The sequence below is a fragment of the Sciurus vulgaris genome (assembly GCF_902686455.1).
Source record: "Sciurus vulgaris genome assembly, chromosome: 2".
In the NCBI taxonomy this organism is placed as follows: domain Eukaryota; kingdom Metazoa; phylum Chordata; class Mammalia; order Rodentia; family Sciuridae; genus Sciurus; species Sciurus vulgaris.
The window spans coordinates 167,026,880-167,047,262 of NC_136462.1; the positions used below are offsets into that span (position 1 = coordinate 167,026,880).

Below are 20,383 nucleotides of genomic sequence, written 5' to 3' on the forward strand. Positions count from 1 at the left end.
CAGTAGGGAACATGGTGCTGAAGTTTTAAGTCCGTGTGTGAGGGTAAAAGTCAGGATCGACTACTTCAGGGGCTCTCAACCCTGGAGTGAATCACTGGGAATCCCAGCTCCATATAAATCAAGGCGATAGGCTCTGCCCTGAACCTCCTAAATGAGACTCTCTGGGGATAAAGACCTTACAGGTTTCTTTTGCAAAACAGCTGAGAATCTGATCCTGAAAAAAGAACCAGGAATGAACTTTGGGAAGTTAGCACCTTTGGGAAATGAGATCCTAGCATTGGCTCAAGGACCTTAAGAGTCTGCATAGATGGGGGTACCCATGGGGAAGTCAGAGAAGTGCCATGAACTGGGAGGCTTCTGGCACACCTGTGTTTACTTGAATAAAAGCAATTAACAACTCAAATATTCCCTGTAACATTCACTTCACTCATAATAAAGGTCAAAACTGCTTTTGACACATGATAAATAATTCCAATGATAAAACTGATTTTAATCCCAACCTATTTGGAGAAAGGTTACAGCCAAGATTGCCTAAAATTGTAGGCCACAATACAAGGTTATTTTAACACTAGAACTAGTAAAGCGGATTTTTTTTTAAACTTGCAAAATGCATGCCTCTTGGAAAATGTCTCAAAAACTTGTTATGCACACATGCGTTCAGCTTTTGCAGACGAATTTTCTGTGGACTCCTAGACAATTCCCTAACAGAGAAGGCGTCTGATGTGCTAGAATCCATCTGCATCAGAATAAATCATTTCTGCATCTCATTAACATGACAAAATTAAAATACTTATCAGAAACCTGGTTAAAGTACGAGAATTCCTCAATAATACAATCCTTTGTAGCTTCATATACTCTGAAGCTATTGACCACAGTGATTTAAAAGAACAGCAACAAAATTACTTTTTAATTGTCTGTATTGATGACTTGTTAAAGGGTGTATAAAGGAAAAGCTAACTGGTTCAAGTCATGTGTATATGAGGAAAGCACATGGATTTAGTTTGTGGACTTTTATTTTTTGTTCCACTTGTAACACCTACATGGTACTTTTCTTTCCAGGCACTGCTATAGAAATACTGATTTAATTAGTTGTAATAATAACCCCCAAGGAAGGCATTATTATCACCACCACCATTCTGGAGGGACAGGAGACTCAGAAGTTGAATAACTTGCCCAAGTTTCCATGCATATGAAACCAAGCTTCAAAACCAGGTGTTGGTCCTGCTCCAAGTTATGAGTTAACTGCTACACAATGTCCACTCTCTTTCCTTGCCTTTTACCTACAAGAATATAAAGACAGCCCAGCACAGTGGCACATACTTGTAATCCCAGTGACTTGGGAGGCTGAGGCAGGAGGATCACAAATGCAAAGACAGCCTTAGCAATTTAGTGAGACCCTGTCTCAAGATAAAACATAAAAAGGGCTGGAGGTGTAGCTTAGTGGTACAGTGCCCCTGAATTCACTCTCCAATACCAAATTAAAAAAAAAAAAAGGAATGTAAGTACAGCATCAAGAGGGGGTATCTATAAATCAATGACCTAAAGAGGAAAAGTACAGGAAGTGCTTTTTCTTCCTGTTCCATAAGAATAGATCCATGCCAACTTCAGTCAAGTTGCTTTTTCAATGGAGCCCGGGGATCTCCTCTGCATACTCCCAAATCGTCTTCTCTCCATTCCCAGCCCTGCTTTAGTCTTCATTCACATTACTCAGACTCAACTGTTCCACTTGCCTCTAGTATGATCCATCTATCCTTCTAGAGTGCAGACCAGTTTTTAAAACCAAAACTGTTGTCTCCTCTGACTCAAATCTCTTCAATGTCACTGCTTTATTTTGTAGATAAAAGTCAAATGGTTTTAGCCTGATGCACGAAGTGCCAGTTCCTGCTCCTGCCAGTCATTATCCTATTCCAAACCTGCCACACTAGGTCGTTTCGTTCTTCCACATGGACCCTTAACTGAGCCATATTGAGCTGTTTGCCATTCTCTCCCCTCTGATTATTTCATTCCTGGAATTTCCTCCCCTCTTCCCAATGACAATTTGAATCGCCAACCTAAACCTAGATACTTCTAAGCTGCCTTCAAAGCCCAGCTTGCGCTTTATTTTTTATTCCTCTTTGGGGTTGGTCTGCACGTGCCTTCTCAATCACATGCAAACAGACACAAGCATTCTTATCTTGCACCTTATCACTACCGATCTGTACCCATGAAGTCCCCTCCTCTAAACACTATTCAGCTCAGAGATACAGTCTGATCTGCAGAGCAGCATCATAAGGAACAATTTTTCAGACCCCACTGAAGACCTAACAAACTGTAAATTTCCGGGTTGGGGTCCAGTCCTCTGATTCTTCTGTGTGCTAGCAGTAAAGCAGCACTGCACTGGACTTCAAGTTCCCAACATCACACACTCCACCACATCTTATTGGTTTCTGACTCCCTGGATCGGCACCTCTGACTGCCTGGGATGAAGCAAACGATCAATAAAAGATCAATGAATGAATGAATGGTGAGTTAATCCTCTGAACGATTAAACCTTCTCTCTCTTATGGGAAGCTAAATTGTGCAGGAAGCACTATAAATATTCTTTAGTCCACCAAGCACCTACACATATTCTTAGAATTAGAATTTTCCTCTAAGAGTGAAAATCTATGGCAAGTTTTAATTTTGAACTGGTTAAGGCTTAGTGTGTTGTTTCAACACTATAATAGGATACTAAATTAATGTGAAGTTAAGAGTTGTTTAAGACAAACACAAAAACAAAAATTACTAAGTATGCACAGAAAGTCTCTACATTTTCAAGTACTCTATAGCAGAAGGTGGTGCCCTCTGTTTCAAGCTTTGAAAGATTATGTGAGCTCCCTTAAATAATCATTATCTTTAGGAAGGAAAATGAAAATTGGAAAGTCCCAAGACTACTACATATCAAAAATATTATCAGACCTTTTTAGTTTCTTACAACAGTCTTCATGCTACATGTTGCTCGCATTTATTTCAGCCCTTCATATTAAAATAAGGTCACTCCTGTGACTTTAAAATCAGTTTTCCAAGCATGATTTCACTCCTTTAAAACAACTGATGAAACAGTTGATATAAAAGAGATAAACTTTTAAATTATAAAACTGTCCACCAAAATAAATGGATAAATGGTGGTACAATGGAATATCACTCAGCCTTAAAGAAGAATGAAATTAAGGCACTTGCAGTTAAATGAATGGAACTAGAGAATATCATGCTAAGTGAAATGTCAATCCCAAAAAACAAAAGCTGAATGTTTTCTTTGATAAGCAGATGCTGATTCATAGTGGAAGGGTGAGGAGGTGGGGAAGAATAAAAGAACTTTGGATTGTGCAGAGGGGAGGGGAGTGATGGGGTAGTGGGGATGGGAAGGACAGTAGAATGATGGACATTATTATCCTATATGCATGTACACTACTGGTATGACTCAGCATCATATACAGCCAAAGGAATGAGAAGTTATGCTCCATTTGTGTGCAATGTGTCAAAATGCATTCTGTCGTATATAACTAATGAGAATGAATTTTTTTTTAAATGAAAAAAAAAAAACTGTCCACCAAAGTAATAGAAAGTACATCTTAACTTTGAGGCAATGTTCTGGGCTGATGTCACACCAAGTGGAAAAGAACATCATCCTTATGGTAACTTCTAACATACCTGCTCTGCTCACTACAGCTTGAAGAAAAATTATGTAACTCAAGAGTAAACTAATATTTAACTACTGGCATATAACTATTTTGCTATGTCCTATACACAGACCAGTTTAAAGTACAGATTTGACAAAGTAAAGAGCAAGCTATTTTTAACCATTTTGAGGTTAGGGACTTTAGATGGCAGAGTATAGAACAGCATCTGCTAGTAAAATTCTGTCTACTGGACATTTAAATAGAAAGGCAAATAGAAAAATTATTATAAGATATTCAGAGTCTGCATAATTAGGAATTACATCCTCCACATCACACTCCACTCCCCAGAGAAGTTTAGAAAAGGCTGCCAAGGAGAGATGCCCACATTGGGAAAATGTACCCATTTTCCAGAGATCAATTTGTAGCTGTTGGTATCTTACATAGCTTGGCATACCGTAAGTGGCAGACTTCATCTCTTCACATCTACTTGCATCTTGCCTTTCTGGCAACTTCCTGGTTGAGAAACTTCACCAGTGCTAACATTAGTTACAGAAATCATTAACAGCTTAAACAGCAATAAGTAATTGAAGAGTAGACTCAATTTTTGAGACAATTCTACAGTATTACTGTTTTTTGACTACAAAAGAATGGTAGAGCAAGGGAAATAGTTGTCAACACACATAAATGACTCTTAAAAGAATGTTGAAATGTGTGCATTAGAAACTCAAAAAGCATGCCCATCTTCTATGGAAGTACCTCAAAGGCACTCAACACCTTGCTCTAACAGATTTTTCAGAACCACCACCCTGAGTTCTATACCATTTAGTTCTTCAGAAACACTTTCCATCTTTCCTGTTTTCTCCCAAGTGTCAAGTCAATGATTTTTCCCAGGCAAGCCAGACTGTCAACTGGGAAGAAAGTGTAATTTCAGTGACTTGTTGATCTTGAGCTCCAACAATGGAGGAGGATCATTCCCAACTGTCTTGGGATAATGAAAACAAACATATGGATTAAGTTTAAACAGCAACAGAAAAGAGATAATGGCTAAGACTTTCCTGGATTAAAGATCTTTACAATTCAAGTTGTAACTGCGATTAAGCTGATGTGAATGGGGAATTACCTTCTTCTTTGGAATAATTCCAAAAATCTTTTGAACAAGTATGCTGTAGAAACTAAAACCCAAGATGATGAAGAGGTTAACTATACATAGGGGTTTCACAATAAAGTCTAGCAGAAAAGCAACAGAAAGCTACAGAGAAACACAATATACATGTATATAATTATAAATGAATACATGGGTATGTTATGTGTGTGTGTATACATATATGATATGGAGAAACAGAATGGAAAATTGAGTACATAACTGTATTCAAATTTCTTGTATGTCACTTTATCTTTTTTATTACTAGACGTAACCTATTTCACACTGAGAGAAGCAGCAGTACTGGTCACATCAGAAGCCAGATGCCATTCAGTACAATACCCGGTTAGTACAGGGAGATCCAGACATTTGATCAAGTATAGCTTCAGAATGCTAGCCAACCACAAATTCCATAACAGGAATATAAATGCGTCCATTCACTCCCTCTCATTAACTTAACAGTCAGGCTTTGAACAATGCAATTGATTAACATATCCATTGTTCTCCTATGCTTTTGCCTCAGATTTTTACTTCTTTAGGGATCAAAGATATCTGAATACTTAGCAAACGAATGCCCCTATAAAATCATCTCTGTAAAATGTAGTAGCACCAAAAGTGCCGGAATGAATTTTTTACTATTTTAAGGGATTGACAAAAATGCTGAGAAAACAAATCTACGAACCAGTTTTATTTTATTTGCATTTAACATGAGTATACACATTCATGTGTCTAACAAGATCTGCACTGTTACATTAAAAATACAGTACAATAACATTCAACATGAGGTACTTCATATTTATATATTTTTCCTTCATAAATAATGCTGTAAGCTGCTAAAGTCAAGCACACTGATGCATAAGTTGCTACAGTGTCTTGAGTTAGCTAAGCTTATTAAACACCTTAAAAAAAAAGACAGTTCAGTGCAATAATTATGTAGAAATTAGACCATTTACTTAAATACTATTTTAAGATATGCTTAAAGAATGTTACATTAGAACTGCTAGCCTAGTTACCCTTTATCCCCAGTATGAACAATGACAAAGACTGCCAGATACATTGGGAAAAGCATCTACAGCGTACTCTGTTTAATAAAGTTGTGTTTATACACTAGAGTTGCCTGCCTTGTCAGAACAATGGTTTCTAATTTTAAAAGCTACAAAATTCAAAATCACCAAAGAAAACAAAGCAAGCACATTAGCTTTCATTCCATCTTGTTGACAATGCGGAAAGGAGACTTGGTTTAAAATATGTAATTTTCTATTCTAAATACAATTTTTAAATTTTACCCACAGGCCAATCAGAAGGTGAAAGTGTGTGTGTGTGTGTGTGTGTGTGTGTGTGTGTGTGTGTATGTGTGTTTCTCTTCGTCTTTTAAGTAACAGAAAATTAAGTTCTTCTACACCCAGTGTACAGGATCTCCTGTGGCTTTCGGCCAGCCGTTTCCTAGCTGTGGAGAAGACAACTCAAGCAACAGCAGTGCTGACTGTGAGCAGAAGGAATGGCACCACTCTAAGGCTGACCATCACACTCACCTCCTCAACTACGAAATTAGTGCTGAGTAACATTTCTTCTCCTCTGGCTTCACATCAAGTGCCTTCTAATCAGCCCTACCATTTTGCATGGTAGCTATGAGTTACTGAAATGTTTAACCATACTTTAAGAACAGAATCCTTTGCACAAGTATTTTTAATTGAAAATTTATCTTTATTTCATTAATGCTTTGCCAAAACTACAACCTACCATCTCCATAATAAGAAATAACTTAGATAATTCTAGAAAGCTGTCCTGGGAGTATTCATCTATAGTCACCGGTAATAGCTTTCAGTCATCTATGCTAACAGACGTAGGTAAATGGCAAAAGTGATTAAAACATTTCCCATAATCCAGTGTTCTCCTCCATCAAGGGACACTCGCCAAAGGCGACAGGCCCACATCTACAGGGGAAAAAGCATCCCAGAAGCACAGTGAATAAGTAAGGGCGGTCACTCATTGGGCCTGGCTGGGACCAGCAGGGGGACCATTGTGTCCCACCTCTCACTAGCCAGGCAGGGAGGAGGCAATTCCTGAGTCGGCAATCGCACTTGCATGTGCACATGGGCTCACAGGTGCACACACACCCCAGGACTAACCCCTGACTCCAGACAAGCCAGTTTCAGGCCTGCAGAGCAGGAGAAGGAGGCGGCCAAGGGACCACACTCTAGGTGGCGGAGAAGCCATCTCAGGATCACACTGAGCAGAAAAGCTGCCCAAAAACACATGGATTCTTCAGCTGGCAGTGATCACAGTGGGCACTGCCAGGGTCACAGGCACTAAACCAACTAAAGCCATCACTGAAGGAGAATTTTTTAATGATCTTTTCCCTCCTTTGCTTACATTAGCCATGGACAAATAAGAAAGCCAGATGTGATGCTGATGTAGTGAATTTAGGTATAACAAAGTGTGTTACTCCAACCAATTTTTTAAAACCCTGCAGGCATATATTGGCACTTTAAGATGGCCAGAGGCCAGATTCTAGCAGTCCAGAAAGAGGACAGAACTATAATCAACAAATAAGATAGCATATGGTCAAAGATTAGATAAAGTATATTTCAGGTTAAAAAAACAACGAATAAAAGTTTTTTATGACATTAACATGTAGTGCTACAAAACCAGTTGTTACTTCATTCCTCTAAAGAAGTGTTTGGTCCTCTTTTAATGGGGAGAAAGGGAACAGGAATTCTATACAGTACAACTCATAAAAACAAGCAAACAGTGGTGACTCAAAGCTCTGTGGCAAGAAAAGAGTGGCTTTTTCAAACTGTATTATTCAAATGATTATCAATTAAAGTACTTGTAGTATGGGATTTTTTAGGTTCTCTTTTTTTAAAATCTTTAGTGTAAATTAGCAGGCCTGCAGTTTTTTTTCTATCGACAACAAAATTTTGTAATTTCATTACTTCTAAAAGAAGTGTTCATATTTTGTTACCTTGTGTTCTTAAAAGAATGTCTCCTTTTAGCAGAAGTCTTTGTGTATAAAACACCACTCAATTCCTTACTTTCTTATTTTACACTGCCATTTTGAGTTAATGTGTAATAATCTTAAGAGTTTAGGATAAAACAAAAGCAAAGCCAGAAGCAACAAATTTAAAAGGAAAAATGTAAGAGCCAAATATGACTACTGTCTACATTCTAAATTATTACTTATTATAAAGTAAAACTTCTCTTAAAATTGTACACTGAGGTTTATCTGGTTTTCTTTTTTTTTTTTTGGGGGGGGGACTCTGTTTAAAAATAACTCTTGATGTTATTATTTTAGACTATTTCCATTCATCAAATAAAATCCAAAAGGAAATTTGAGGTGATCCAAAGTTTTCTTTAGAGAGATGAAACTGGGAGGTCGGCGGGACATCTGAGAGAGCATCATCTCCCCAAGTGTACAGACGCAACTCTGAAAACCACAAAGCCTTAATAAGAACTTGGCCCTTTTAAGCATATAGTTAAAAGTGGAATGCTGCATTTTAGCCTGTACATTAATTAAAAGGGTGAAAGAAATTAGAAACTGCCTACCGCTTCATTCATTACAAATTACCTGCACTGATCACATATCTGCAGATGAGCTAAGCATCAAGCAAGGAAGGGCCAGATGTGCACCTTGAGCTCACACTGCTTGGGGAATTGAAGCTTCAAGCATAGAATATAAGTTCAGGGATCTGCCCTCCTTGTACCCCAGTGCCATTGGTGCTATCTGAGGAGCACTGAAACTGGACAGTCACTTTGCCACACTGAACTTCCGTCATGCCTTCTTGTCCAAAGTAGCTGAGTTCATTGCCATCCAGTATCACACTGGCTGTATAGAAGGTGTCTGGCTCTATCTGCACTGGATACTCAAACCACACAGGAAAGGTATTGCTGGATCCATCTGAGAAGTACTTGCTCAAGTTCTGCCCCAGGACAACACCCTGCCGCTTGAGTTCAATCTTGGCACTGTATTCTGCAGAACCACAGCTGGAGCCATACAGCCCAAAGCCCGCAATGAACACTCTTTTATCAACAGCAAACTGGATGCTGTCACAGCGACCCCGATAGCGCCACTGGTTGCTCCGATAGGCACATGACTGGAAACGGTGACAGCGCTGGGGGACAAGGCCCTTACGGGCTTTACTCACAAACTGCAACTCTGGCTTTTTGGCTGCAGTGTACCAGAGGAAGATGTCGTTGGTCTCATTGAGAGTTAATACTCCGGACTGTGCAGCACCATTTGCAAAGTCATCAAGGGCCATTGTGGGTATGCGGATCAAGTAAAGTGCCTTTCCTAGGACCTTACGTTTATTTTCAATGCTCAAGGCTAGATCTTGTCGCTGGCATTCTACTTCAGCCCAGTTGAGAGCTGCCTCAAAAACCACGATTTCTTTGGCATTCAGAGTTTCCCTGCGGAGGATACTTTCTAGTGTCTGGAAGTCGATATCGCAGAATCCCTCAGACTTGAGAGCTAACTCAGCCTGGGCATCGATCACCTCCCAGCAACGCTGGGTCAGGTCAGGCTCCTCAAACAGACAGCTCTGGGAGAGGAGCACACAGGCATTCTTGGCGCTCAGGCTTGTCTCCAGGAAATTAACACAGGCTCTGGCAAGGTGAGGGACAATGTACTTTTTGGCAGCATACAGTGTGGCCAGCACTGTGTCAGCAGCCAAATCAATTTCATCACAATAAATGTATCTGAAAGAAAGCATACAACATATAAATGGAATTTTTACAAAATGAGCACGTTCCACAAGAAAAGAAGCAACTACTTCCACCTTTGTTCCAAGAACATTGACTTATGTGACAGTTCTTATAAACATGCTTAAAGAAACATCTAAATTATATTCATAAATTATGACTATCTCAGTAGTAAGTTTGTATAATGAAAGGCATTAACTTAGTCTTACCATTCTGGCCCATGTTTCATAAGTTATATTCAGTGTCTTCCCAAAAAAACTAGAAGATACTGTAACTATTCAAAAATTGACTCAACTCAAAAAAAAAAAAAAAGCAAAATTGCATTACATGTGTTATGTTTAAATAAAAACAAAATGCCTTTACTACTATAATTTCAGCAGGAACTGAACCTTGACACTTTTGAATTTTTCCTAAAGATAATAAAACCTGATACTAAGTATTTTTCAAGTAGATCCAAGTTCAACAAATTATCAAATATGGACTTCACCCAACAGACTCTGTACCAGTTTATTTTTTTAATTCAAAACTTCTAAATTCCCCCCTCCACATAATATGTTCTTTTTGCCTTCAGAATTAAAGAATACATTTTTTCCATATGTACTAATTAAAACACAAAACGGGAAAACTTAAATGTGCAGTTTCTATGTCAGTAAACCACTCCTATCTCAGGAGATGAAACACTTCCTGGTGTTTTGGAGGATGGTGGTAGTCTCTCAAAATGGTACGTGAAGGCAGAAATTGTCTGCTTCTAGTAGACTGTTAAGGTTGACATAAGAAAGAGTGAGAACTACACAAGTGATAAATACTAATAACATTTAACTTCATAATTTTTCTTGCTAAAGTACTTTATCTAAAGTTTTCCTGTACTTATTCTATTTCATCTTAATAAAAAACACATAACTCAAAAAAGTAGCAATAGCTTCTGTGACAAAATACAGAAATTCAAGCATGCAAAGAGAAAAATGTCCACAATCACAAATGAAACTTGCCCTTTTCCTCCTCAGAAGCCTTTCTATCTCTGATAGGCTAAGCCAGATGCCACTGTTAAGCCTCTTGACAATAAACCTGCAGCTCAGTTCTGCTTTGACCAAGAGCCAGGATCTTGGGGAGGATTCTGGAACATGGTGAGGAGTTTGTAGCTCTTACCTTGGAATTGTCAAGGGCACAGTCAATCCCTTTTCTCGACAATCCCTTCTCCAGGAATACTGGCTTCTCATCCACAATGTACCAGGGAGGAAACCTGGTCACCAGTATCACAACCATGGCATGGCAGCTAAAGGCATCTTACAGCATTTCTGATTCCTACCACTTTACGTGGACTGACTGCATGTACAACTTTAAAAAACTGTATTAATATATGGTGTAGGCAATACATCTGTGAGAAAAGACACTCGACCAATGTTGAATCAAACGAGTTAGGTGAGATATAACTCTTGGCCATCTTGTTTATGTTTCCTAATTATGCATATGTCTAGAACGACTCAACAATCTACTTGACTGCAGTGAAGCCCAAAATGCTGAACTAGTACTGCATTCTGCTCAGCAACAGAAAACATTGTCAAAGACACTAAGCTGACTTCCTATGATGCATGGTGGGTGAGGGGATCCTTGCAGGTAAAATTGGTTTCTGTATACACATCTCTAAAAGATGACAAAGATGAAAAGTGGTAGATGAGTTTAGGTTTTGGTACTTCACATGCTTTCTTGCCTTTTATTTCCCTGTCTCCTACTGTGAAGGTCCTAGTTAGCAGCAATTAGATTTCAAAATCATAATATGATAAAAGATTAAATACTTTTAAGTTCTAGAACTATAATTTTTCAGCAGGCAGTAATAATACATAGCAACATTTTAAACTATTTATGGTAGCATTGCCCAACTTGTTGACCTGCTGAATAATTTTTGTCAACAATTTTATTTATTTCAGTGAAATGAAATCCCTAGAGCAGCAGATGACCTTGAACTCAATCTTAGCATTCTAGAAATGAATGCAGATTAAGAGAAAGCATATAAATAATATTTAGAATAACAACTAAAATTTAATCACCGAGTAGACTATCACATTGTCTAGCATTGGTATGTGGTAGAGAAGATGATTCTAGTATCTGTTTGGCACATACTGGAATCTACAAAAGACCCTCTAGATATAAAGCTAATTTTAATAAGTACAGTACATATACTTTTATATTTCTAGATTACCAAATGAAATTTTTCTGTATACATCCACATGAAATTATAGGAAACTATTTATAACTTTCAAAAATTTCTCCTCCACATCAAATGCAAATGCTTCTTATCCTGGAGAAAGTGTCCGATTTTACAAAGAGTAAGTGTAACACGTGAGCAAAAAGATTGGATTAAGTCAACAGACAGTGAGTTCTGCATTTGTTGTTAGGAGATAACTTAGAAAACTTAGAAATCTTCCAACTCAGTCATAATGTTTAAATAAGGTATATAATTTCTGGAATTGTGAAATAAAAATATATTTCTTTGAAGACTTCTTCACACACACTGATTTCAGAGAGAACATGTGCTATTAAACAATGCCTACACCTGAAAGTTATTCTTCTTTAATTACAAGTCATTAAGAACCAAATTGCTATACATGCCACTTGCCCCCACATCCTATGCCAAGTATGGATAAATGCGTGCATCATTCCACAGTCTTTCCAATTGAAGATGAATAGCAGTTTTCTCCAAAAACATGTACAGGGTAAGCAGCACCCTCTTTCTTCATCAGAGTCTCCTTTTTTGTAATGCAGAACTTACATTTAACTTTGAAGCCAGCAGCGTACAAATATAGCATAAACAAACTCTTTCCAAACATAGGAATAATGCTTACTTCAGCATGGCGAGAAAAGCAGCAGGTTCGACATCTGGTATACGAATTTCATCTTTGTCCTCGGCAAGTTCTCCGTAAAACATTGCGTGGAACACAGAGCTCCCAACAGCTAAGACATACTGTGGAGAAAGGGAAATCTTATTTCATGCACTAAATTGAAAGCATTTTCAGCAAATCAATCCAGAAAAAAAACTCTAAGCAATCAGTTTTAGTGGGTATAGAGTACCTAAACCTGTTCCTTTGAAAAAGTCAAGATACAGGGTATTTTGGCAGGGAAGCATAAGATGTTCACATAAAATAGTCTCTATGCTAATTATCACAATGCATTGAGAGATTAATGCACAGGTCCCCTCACTGCAAAATAAATACAATAAAAGCTTATCTCACTGATTTCTAGGAAAGGGGTCAACACATGGCTTTCCTAACCTGTCATAACAACTTCCCAGGGCTGGAGAGTTAAGAGGGTATGTTTTTGTTAGAGATACAAAGCAGTATAGTAGAAAACAATGAAAAAATTAAGCGTGGCCAAAGCCCTTTGGAGAGGGTATGCTTTCTCTGTAACTGAGTGAAACATGCACTGCCTGCCATCGGCAAGCTGCCCACACCAAGTTCCAGGCTGACTGAGAGGGTCCCTTTTTGTAAATCTCAGGACAAAACCAGTAATGCAGCTGTTGCTTACTTTGTGTCCTGGCAACCGCTGAGTCCCACCTGGTGGCCCAACCACAAAATGTACATCTGCCATCAAATCATTATTGAACATCACCGCATTTCTATAAACAGAGGCAATTCATTAATTCACAGCAGCCGGCATTCTTAATCCCCTTCCCCAACATGCAAACCCCACAAAAAAGAATCACAAGCTAAGCAACAGTTTAGTAACTTCAAGGCAAAATAAAAAATAAAGGTCCTAACTGAATAACTGTGTTTGTAGTCATTGCAAACACACAGGAAGTACCAAAAGTTTAAAAAAGAAAGTTATACGAACTTTTCACAAGGCTAAGGAGAAATTAAAGGTTTCTGTTTTTCATGGCCTATAGAATATAACCCTGTCACTTAAATGTTACAGCTTGCAAAAACATTTTTATCTAAGAGGAAAACAGCTGTACTGTTTTGGAAAAGATACAAGGCAGTTTTCCATTACCAATAAAGCTTCTGGGAAAAAAGGAAACACAGATTTGTGTTAAAATACATTACAGGTTATTCAAAGCAGAAACTTCAACACAGGAAAACTTTTAAAGTAAATGTGCTGGCCCAGCCCTTACCTTTCTCTAATGGTGGGGTAGAGACCTTGCCAGTTGGGGGCCGGGATCAGGTTGTTGTTGCTGAGATTCTGCTGGTGGTACTGCTGGACAGTGGTGCTGCTGGAGTTGGCTGGTTTTTTCCGGGGAAATATATCAGCAGCCATCTTCTTCTTCTTTTTAGTCTTCAAGGTAATTATTTCATAACAAACTGGGGGCAACTTGCTGCTGCTGCTGCTAGAGCCGCTGCTGTTATTTGCTTTCTTTGAGCTTTTCTTGGACCTGTTCTTTACCGTCTCTGGAAGCATCAAGAAGAAGGTGAGACATTTCATGTTCTTTTCCTTGTCATCTACCATGAGTACAGTATGTTTCTCTTTACAGCTAGATATCCCAAACTGGTTCAAACATCAAGGAAAAGAGGCTGGCTGGAGCCAAGATGTTAAGAAACCAACAAGCTGATATTTTGCTTCTTTTCTCAGCCAGGCAAGGTGACCTTTTCACTATGTTGAACAGAAACTGGCTTTAAGTTTTATCCAGTACTGGGTCTGTTAAATACATCCCCATCATGATTCCTGTTTCTCTTACTTGCTCATAAAAACAATCGTTTCCTAGATCACCTGAAAACGCTACACTGAGCGAAGACGACAGGCACAGAGCTGTAGCACTTGTTTTCTGAATTAGGTTAGCAAGATGTGCTGGAGCCGAGCAAGTCTGTTCAGCCAGCTGAAGTTGTGTGGTGAATGGATCGGAGGAGAGTAGGTATTACAGCCCTGCAGATGGAGTCAGACAGCCAGTGCTCCGAGCCAATAGCTGAAGTCACCAATCATGATTGGACCAAGCAAAACAGTGACACCTATTGTAACGTGCATAGTTCTGATATTAAAGGAACAGCAGTTGTATTCTCTGCCTACTGTATATTTAAATAAGACAAACAATGTATGAAATATATTTGAACACAGGAAGGGAGGAGTTTATGCCCACAGATTTCTCTTTAGTTGACTATACATTTTTATTTTCACAGCTAAACAAGCAGAGTCAATTAACAAAGCATAGAACAGATAGCTATTCTAGATTTCTGGTAAAAATCTTTTTTCCAGCAGCATTTAGTTTCAAATATTTTAGATAAAGTCCTCTAATCCATAAGTCAAAAAGGATTAACAATATCAAAAACATATCAAACATATTTATTGCATCTAAAAGAGGAAGGAAGTAGTTTTCCCTTCTTTTTCAGTTGTCTTTGAATGCAAGTTATATTCTAGTACAAAAGAAGAGAACTAAGACCACATATTTAGTTTACCTTTCAATGTTCTCTAGCTCCTATATAATGGTCTTTAACAAGAGTCCCAGGTCACAAAATATTGTTAATTAAGATAAAATTATCTACCAGTAGGCTGAGCTGCACCGAAGCATAAGACAAATTCTAGATGTAAAAATAACATTCAAATGAGACAAATCTGGTAATCAGTGTTTAAAGACTGTAATTCACTAAAAATATGTCAGATGGTGCCCTGTTCTGGATCTCAAAATTCCAACTTAACTGTTATGTCTACATTTAGTCTTGTTATAATTTTGAAAAATATAATCTACAATTTCTAACACAAAACCAATAATAAGGCTATTTAAGATGATAAATGTCTTATGCTACCTAGTTAAAATGCAAACAGGTTCTCTCTGCTTTGGATCAGAATATAAGCAGAATATAAGAAAACTGTATGGTTTTCAAAAATATAAATCCTCCAACAATTTCTAGTAAAAAACAAAAACCAAAACACCCGCTGTAGACTCTACATATGCATATTTATTTGTAAAGAGGGACTAATGAAGAGATTTCATCTCCCTATTTGGATTACTCTCACTTATGGGAGGTGCAGCAGCCATTTGCCACCCCCCAATCTAATGTACCCTTCTAGACCACAGTCCTGCTTCTTGCACAATTTTTATGTAAGTAATGACTCCCTAACAAAGTGAGAGTTTAGCAAATAAGAGCTATTAGTGTTAGTATTAGAATTAATAATCTAATAAAGATAATACACCAAAACAGTCTTTAAAAGCCCAGAATACTAAATCACTAAGATGAACTAAACAATATCCTCCTTTCTGTCATTACTATTATTCTTAAAATGATTTGCAAAGCCACTGCAGAACTTAACTGTGTAAGAGAGCCACAGTCTTAGCACGAGGTTACCCATCCCAATTTTGGATGTACCCCGAGTGCTGCTAATTTACTGTAATTTGCAGCATTTAGTGTATTATCAACCACAGGGCTAACCATATCATAGATCTATACACTTACAAATGAGCTTCAAACACATTTTAATGAACAAAGATAGAGGGATCTATAAAGGAGTTTAAAAACACCTGGAAAAAGACATGAAGAAACAAGTAGGCTCCTGTTTGAGCTACCTACTCAGAATATGGTTAAAAACCAAAGGATTTCGATTCTTCCTTGCTACTGAACTTTTGGATCACATCACTCCTCAGCAAGGCCCCACCCTGGGCAGGCCCTTGTGACTGGAACTCATCTCATACACATTTCTCCTCAGGTCAGAAGTAACCAGAATGGAAAGAGAAACCAGGCACTTTGAGGAGACATCGTTAACGGGGCAGCTGAATGAGACAAAACAGAAAAACATACAAGAACAACATAGAAGGCTCTGTAATTTTTATTCCCTTTGCATGTAACTCAATATTTACCATAGAGCCTCCAAAAAAACATGATTTTTTTGCAACAATAACTGGAAGAAAAAGAGTATATGCAAATACTTTGAGAAAGACAATTAAATAACATTTTAGAAAATAATCTTTCTGAAATTAAAAATTCTAGTTATGTGGAATATTAAATTTTGTAGAAAAGCTTGAAAATGCCAGTTAAAACGAAGTAGTGCTAAGTCTGAATCACCTAAAAAAGGGCTGCAAAGAGGGGTGTTATCAATTTTCACTCAGGTAAATGTGTGGACGGATGAGCACAACTGTTTAAAATCAAGATAACGGAAAAATTATCTGATAGCTATCTTTTCTTGCCACAGTAATAAGTCAGGTTCTTGCTATGAAAAGTGTAGTCCCAGGATCCTTTACTGAAACCCAGAATCTCAGTCAGATTCTACATCAGAATCTGCATTTTAACAAGACCCTTCACATTTATAAGTGGTATGGCATTCAACTTTGAGGAAAAAACCTCACAGAGAAACTAAGGACATTATAGTGTCTTCCCAAAGATCCCATACCAACACATGCTGCCACAACTTTACATTTCAATTCTCAAGTGAATGAACAAACAATTCAAACCATTTTAACATGGTTTGGACATAAAACTAAGCCCTTAAAATCTTGTTCTAATATTCTTCTGGTTAAATATCAACATTTTAGGATTTGGGGGTGCAGACAGCCAACTGTCCCAGGATATCTGTTAATCCTATAGAAAAGAAGTTTAAGATCAGATTATTTTAGAGAATAATGAGAGAAATCATTTTAGTGGGAAAACAAAGGCCTCGAAAATGCCAAATGTGAAGCAGATGAACTATCTTTTAAAAATAATCTACTTCACAATTCTATTTAAAAAAATTAGCAATGAAGCAGGGTAAAATTAGTAACAAAGTAATGTGGTTCAATCCTGGTTGGGCCACTTGAAGTTAACACAGGGACAGCGGGACTTGAACAAATCATTCAGCTTTTAAGGGCCTCAGTTTCCGCAGTTATAAAATGAAGAGGTTCATCTATAATAGAAAAGTGTTTCTCATCTACTAGATGAGTTTCTCCAACTTTGTGCTCGATCCACAGTAAGAACCGCATCCTATATTCTGACAGTATTAACACAAACATATAGATTCATACAAATCAAAAGAATCTACAAAACAAAATTTACTCTGATATTTTCTACTTTATTCTTTTTTATTTTTGTTTTATGTTGATCTTGACTCGTTCAATTGTTCTCATCAAACCACAGTTTAATAAACACTGGTCTAGAGTATTTTGAGGGGAACCATCAGAGTTACCATCCAGCATATTTTTCTATCAAGAATTTGGACCAGGGAACACCAGATGGAAAGGGAAGGCTCCACTGACAATTGGGGTGTCCATGAAACCCTTCAACCTGCATGCACAATTGACAGAGTGCGTTTGTTTTTCTGGAAAGAGTAATGATAGCTTTCATCTACCCTTTTGAGCAATCCATGACACCTAAAACAATAAAATCTCATGAAAAATCTAGTACTGATTTAAATATATATGATTTTATGACTTCTCTCTTCATTAAATATAAACAGTTAAAAATTCCATCTATTCAGTCTATAACCCAAACCTATCACCTACTGGGTTGAAGGACAATAAAGGAAAATAGCCTTGCATTAGATGTTGTGTATACAATAGGAAAGATTAGGAAACAAGTTCAAAAGTTGCTAGTTAATAATAGTGAGTTTCAGTTGAGTTTATAACTACTAACAAAGTTGAATGACAATGATTGATTTCATTCAATTCTCAATAATAATGAAACTACCAACAAGATTTTAAGCTTCCAAAGAAGGCTTATCAGTCATTGTACTTTAGTATAATTTTACATACAAAGATCTGGAACATGAATAAGATTTGGAATTGAAAGGAACTCTAGAAATCCCATAATACAGCTCTTGGCTCACAGATAATGCAAGTGGCTATCAGATGTTTGAAAGGGATGGTGAAAAGTCCACAGTCAAGTAACGGGGTAATGCCTGGGCTAGAGGGGTAATGCCTGGGCTAGAAGGCAGATCTGCTTGCCATGTTCTGTTTAATCCACTCACTCTGATTTTCACTCACAGTAATCACACCACATCCTTACATAATGTTCTGTTTGTATTTCTAATCTACTGTATAAGAAAAATACATGTGCAAAGTTTACAGAGATGAAAATCGTGAACATGCACAGACCACAGCCCTCCAAGGGCACACTACATGAAAGAATGCTGAAGACATTTTCTGGAAAGAAATGGAAGAACTGTAACAGGAAAGAAGAGCCAGGAGGAAGCTAGTCAACAACAGAAGAGCCTCTCCATATTAAATGAAAGTTAGAAAACCAATCATTCATGGTTAACAGCAAGTTCTACATCCACAACTCACAATACTGGCAACTCTTGTTTAACGTGCTCTAACTCTAGACTCTGTCTGGACTTGTACATGGTTTACTACAAGACACCTAAAAACCAACAGCAGTGAGGTTAACTGAGGTTTAAAAAGAGTAAGGAAGACTAAAAGAAACTATCACTTCCAAAAACAATTTATTGATTTATTGCACATAACAAACTGATAAATCATGATGGAATAGTATTTTGTTTTTCTTTATTTTTCCTTTCAATACTAAGCAAAATTTAGTTATACGTGTGATCTGGAAGGTGAAAAGATGAGTGACAAAATATTGGCAGTTCCTAAAGATAGCAGCAGCTGCTGGAAAATAAACTATGTGCTTTCTAAATTTGGAAATAAATATGGAATCAAGCATTGGCAACATGTATAGTGAAAAAAGCAAGAGCCAAATGACCTTAAGGCTGGTAACTTAGGATCTGTGAGCCTCATCTGCCAAATGGTTAATTATATCCAGCTCACCCCTCTCATGTTTACTGTGAAAGAAAAATTATATGTTTGTGAAAGCACTTTGATAAAGGTGGAAAACACTACAAAGGTAATCTCTATTAGTAGCAACTGTATACATGCAGGAAATTTTATTTGTGATGCAACCCACAAAAACACAAAAACCCCAAATAAATCTGGCTCCCCATCCTTGTACTTTTCCAAACTGCACAGCTCCAGACATCTCTCTCCAAGCCTGCTCTTGCCCCATCTATAGGTCACATGGGTCCTGAGTGGCTATGAATCTTGCTCTGATTTTGTTAATGAGGGTCAATAATCAAGATGCATGTTGTATGTTTTGTTCAGGTCCACACCCAATGTCTGAATCCTGCAGGGTTTTTTTGTTTTTTGTTTTTTGTTTTTTGTTTTTGTTTGTTTGTTTTTCTGCAGTGCTGGGGATGGAACCCAGGGCCTTATGCTTGCAAAGCAAGCACTCTACCAACTGCGCTATCTCCCCCACCCCTGCAGCATTATTTTTAAAGCTGGACTTGGAACCCGCATTCCAAGTTGCCCACAGTAGACTTCAAACCTCAATGAGACCACCTGTTAGCTGATGCCCTGGTGTACCTACTTTCTGACAGAGCCTGAAGCTGCAAGTAGTCTCTCTAGCCCTCTACAATGTTTATGCTATCAACTCAATTTGACCTCTCTCAATGATGAACCAGTACAAACTCTAATACCAAGAGTGATAACTAATACAAGCCATTGAGTAAGGCATACCCAGAGCTGTCTAGAAGGATGAGGCTCATGGTCAGTTTTATCAATTCATCTCCTTTTCACTACACAGACCTTCAGTTAATCCTGAAGTGTACTTTAAATTTAGGAGGAAAATGACTAAAGTTAGAATGCCACAATTCTCAGGAGGCAGGAACAATGACTCTTTTTAAAATTATATATGGCATTTAACATGATATTTCATGATTACAGCTCTCAAACATACTGTGTCTCAGGGTGCACCTTGTTTGGAATACTAAACAACTCATCTAAATTCCAAATTATTCTCTTTTATATGTTAAGTGCAATGATCTTGAAAAGGAATATATAAAATTTATCATGAGATACTCTAAAGATAGCTACTTAAAAAAATATGACTATAAATTCTTTTGTAGAGTTTAAGATACTTTGATAAAAAAAAAAGTAGTCAACTGGAAATCTTTCAAAACTTTTTCACAGATTTCCTCAACTATGTGATTTCTATTCTGATTCTAGGTTTCAAGGATTAAACAATCTATA

General features: G+C 37.6%; 1 protein-coding gene across 2 annotated transcripts in view; it reads right to left on the minus strand.

Annotated features, from left to right (window-relative positions):
- Positions 1 to 5,452: 5,452 nt before the first annotated feature.
- BTBD3 (BTB domain containing 3) overlaps positions 5,453 to 20,383 on the minus strand; it is a 40,866-nt gene continuing 25,935 nt past the window's right edge. For both annotated transcript variants that reach the window (XM_079129632.1, XM_079129631.1), the window contains exons 2-5: positions 13,580 to 13,853; positions 12,997 to 13,087; positions 12,318 to 12,436; positions 5,453 to 9,474 (exon numbers count right to left, since the gene is read on the minus strand). In XM_079129632.1, the coding sequence (XP_078985758.1) occupies positions 8,442 to 9,474; positions 12,318 to 12,436; positions 12,997 to 13,087; positions 13,580 to 13,722 (1,386 nt within the window). In that variant the 5' untranslated portion in view covers positions 13,723 to 13,853 and the 3' untranslated portion in view covers positions 5,453 to 8,441. The remainder of the gene's footprint in view (positions 9,475 to 12,317; positions 12,437 to 12,996; positions 13,088 to 13,579; positions 13,854 to 20,383) is intronic.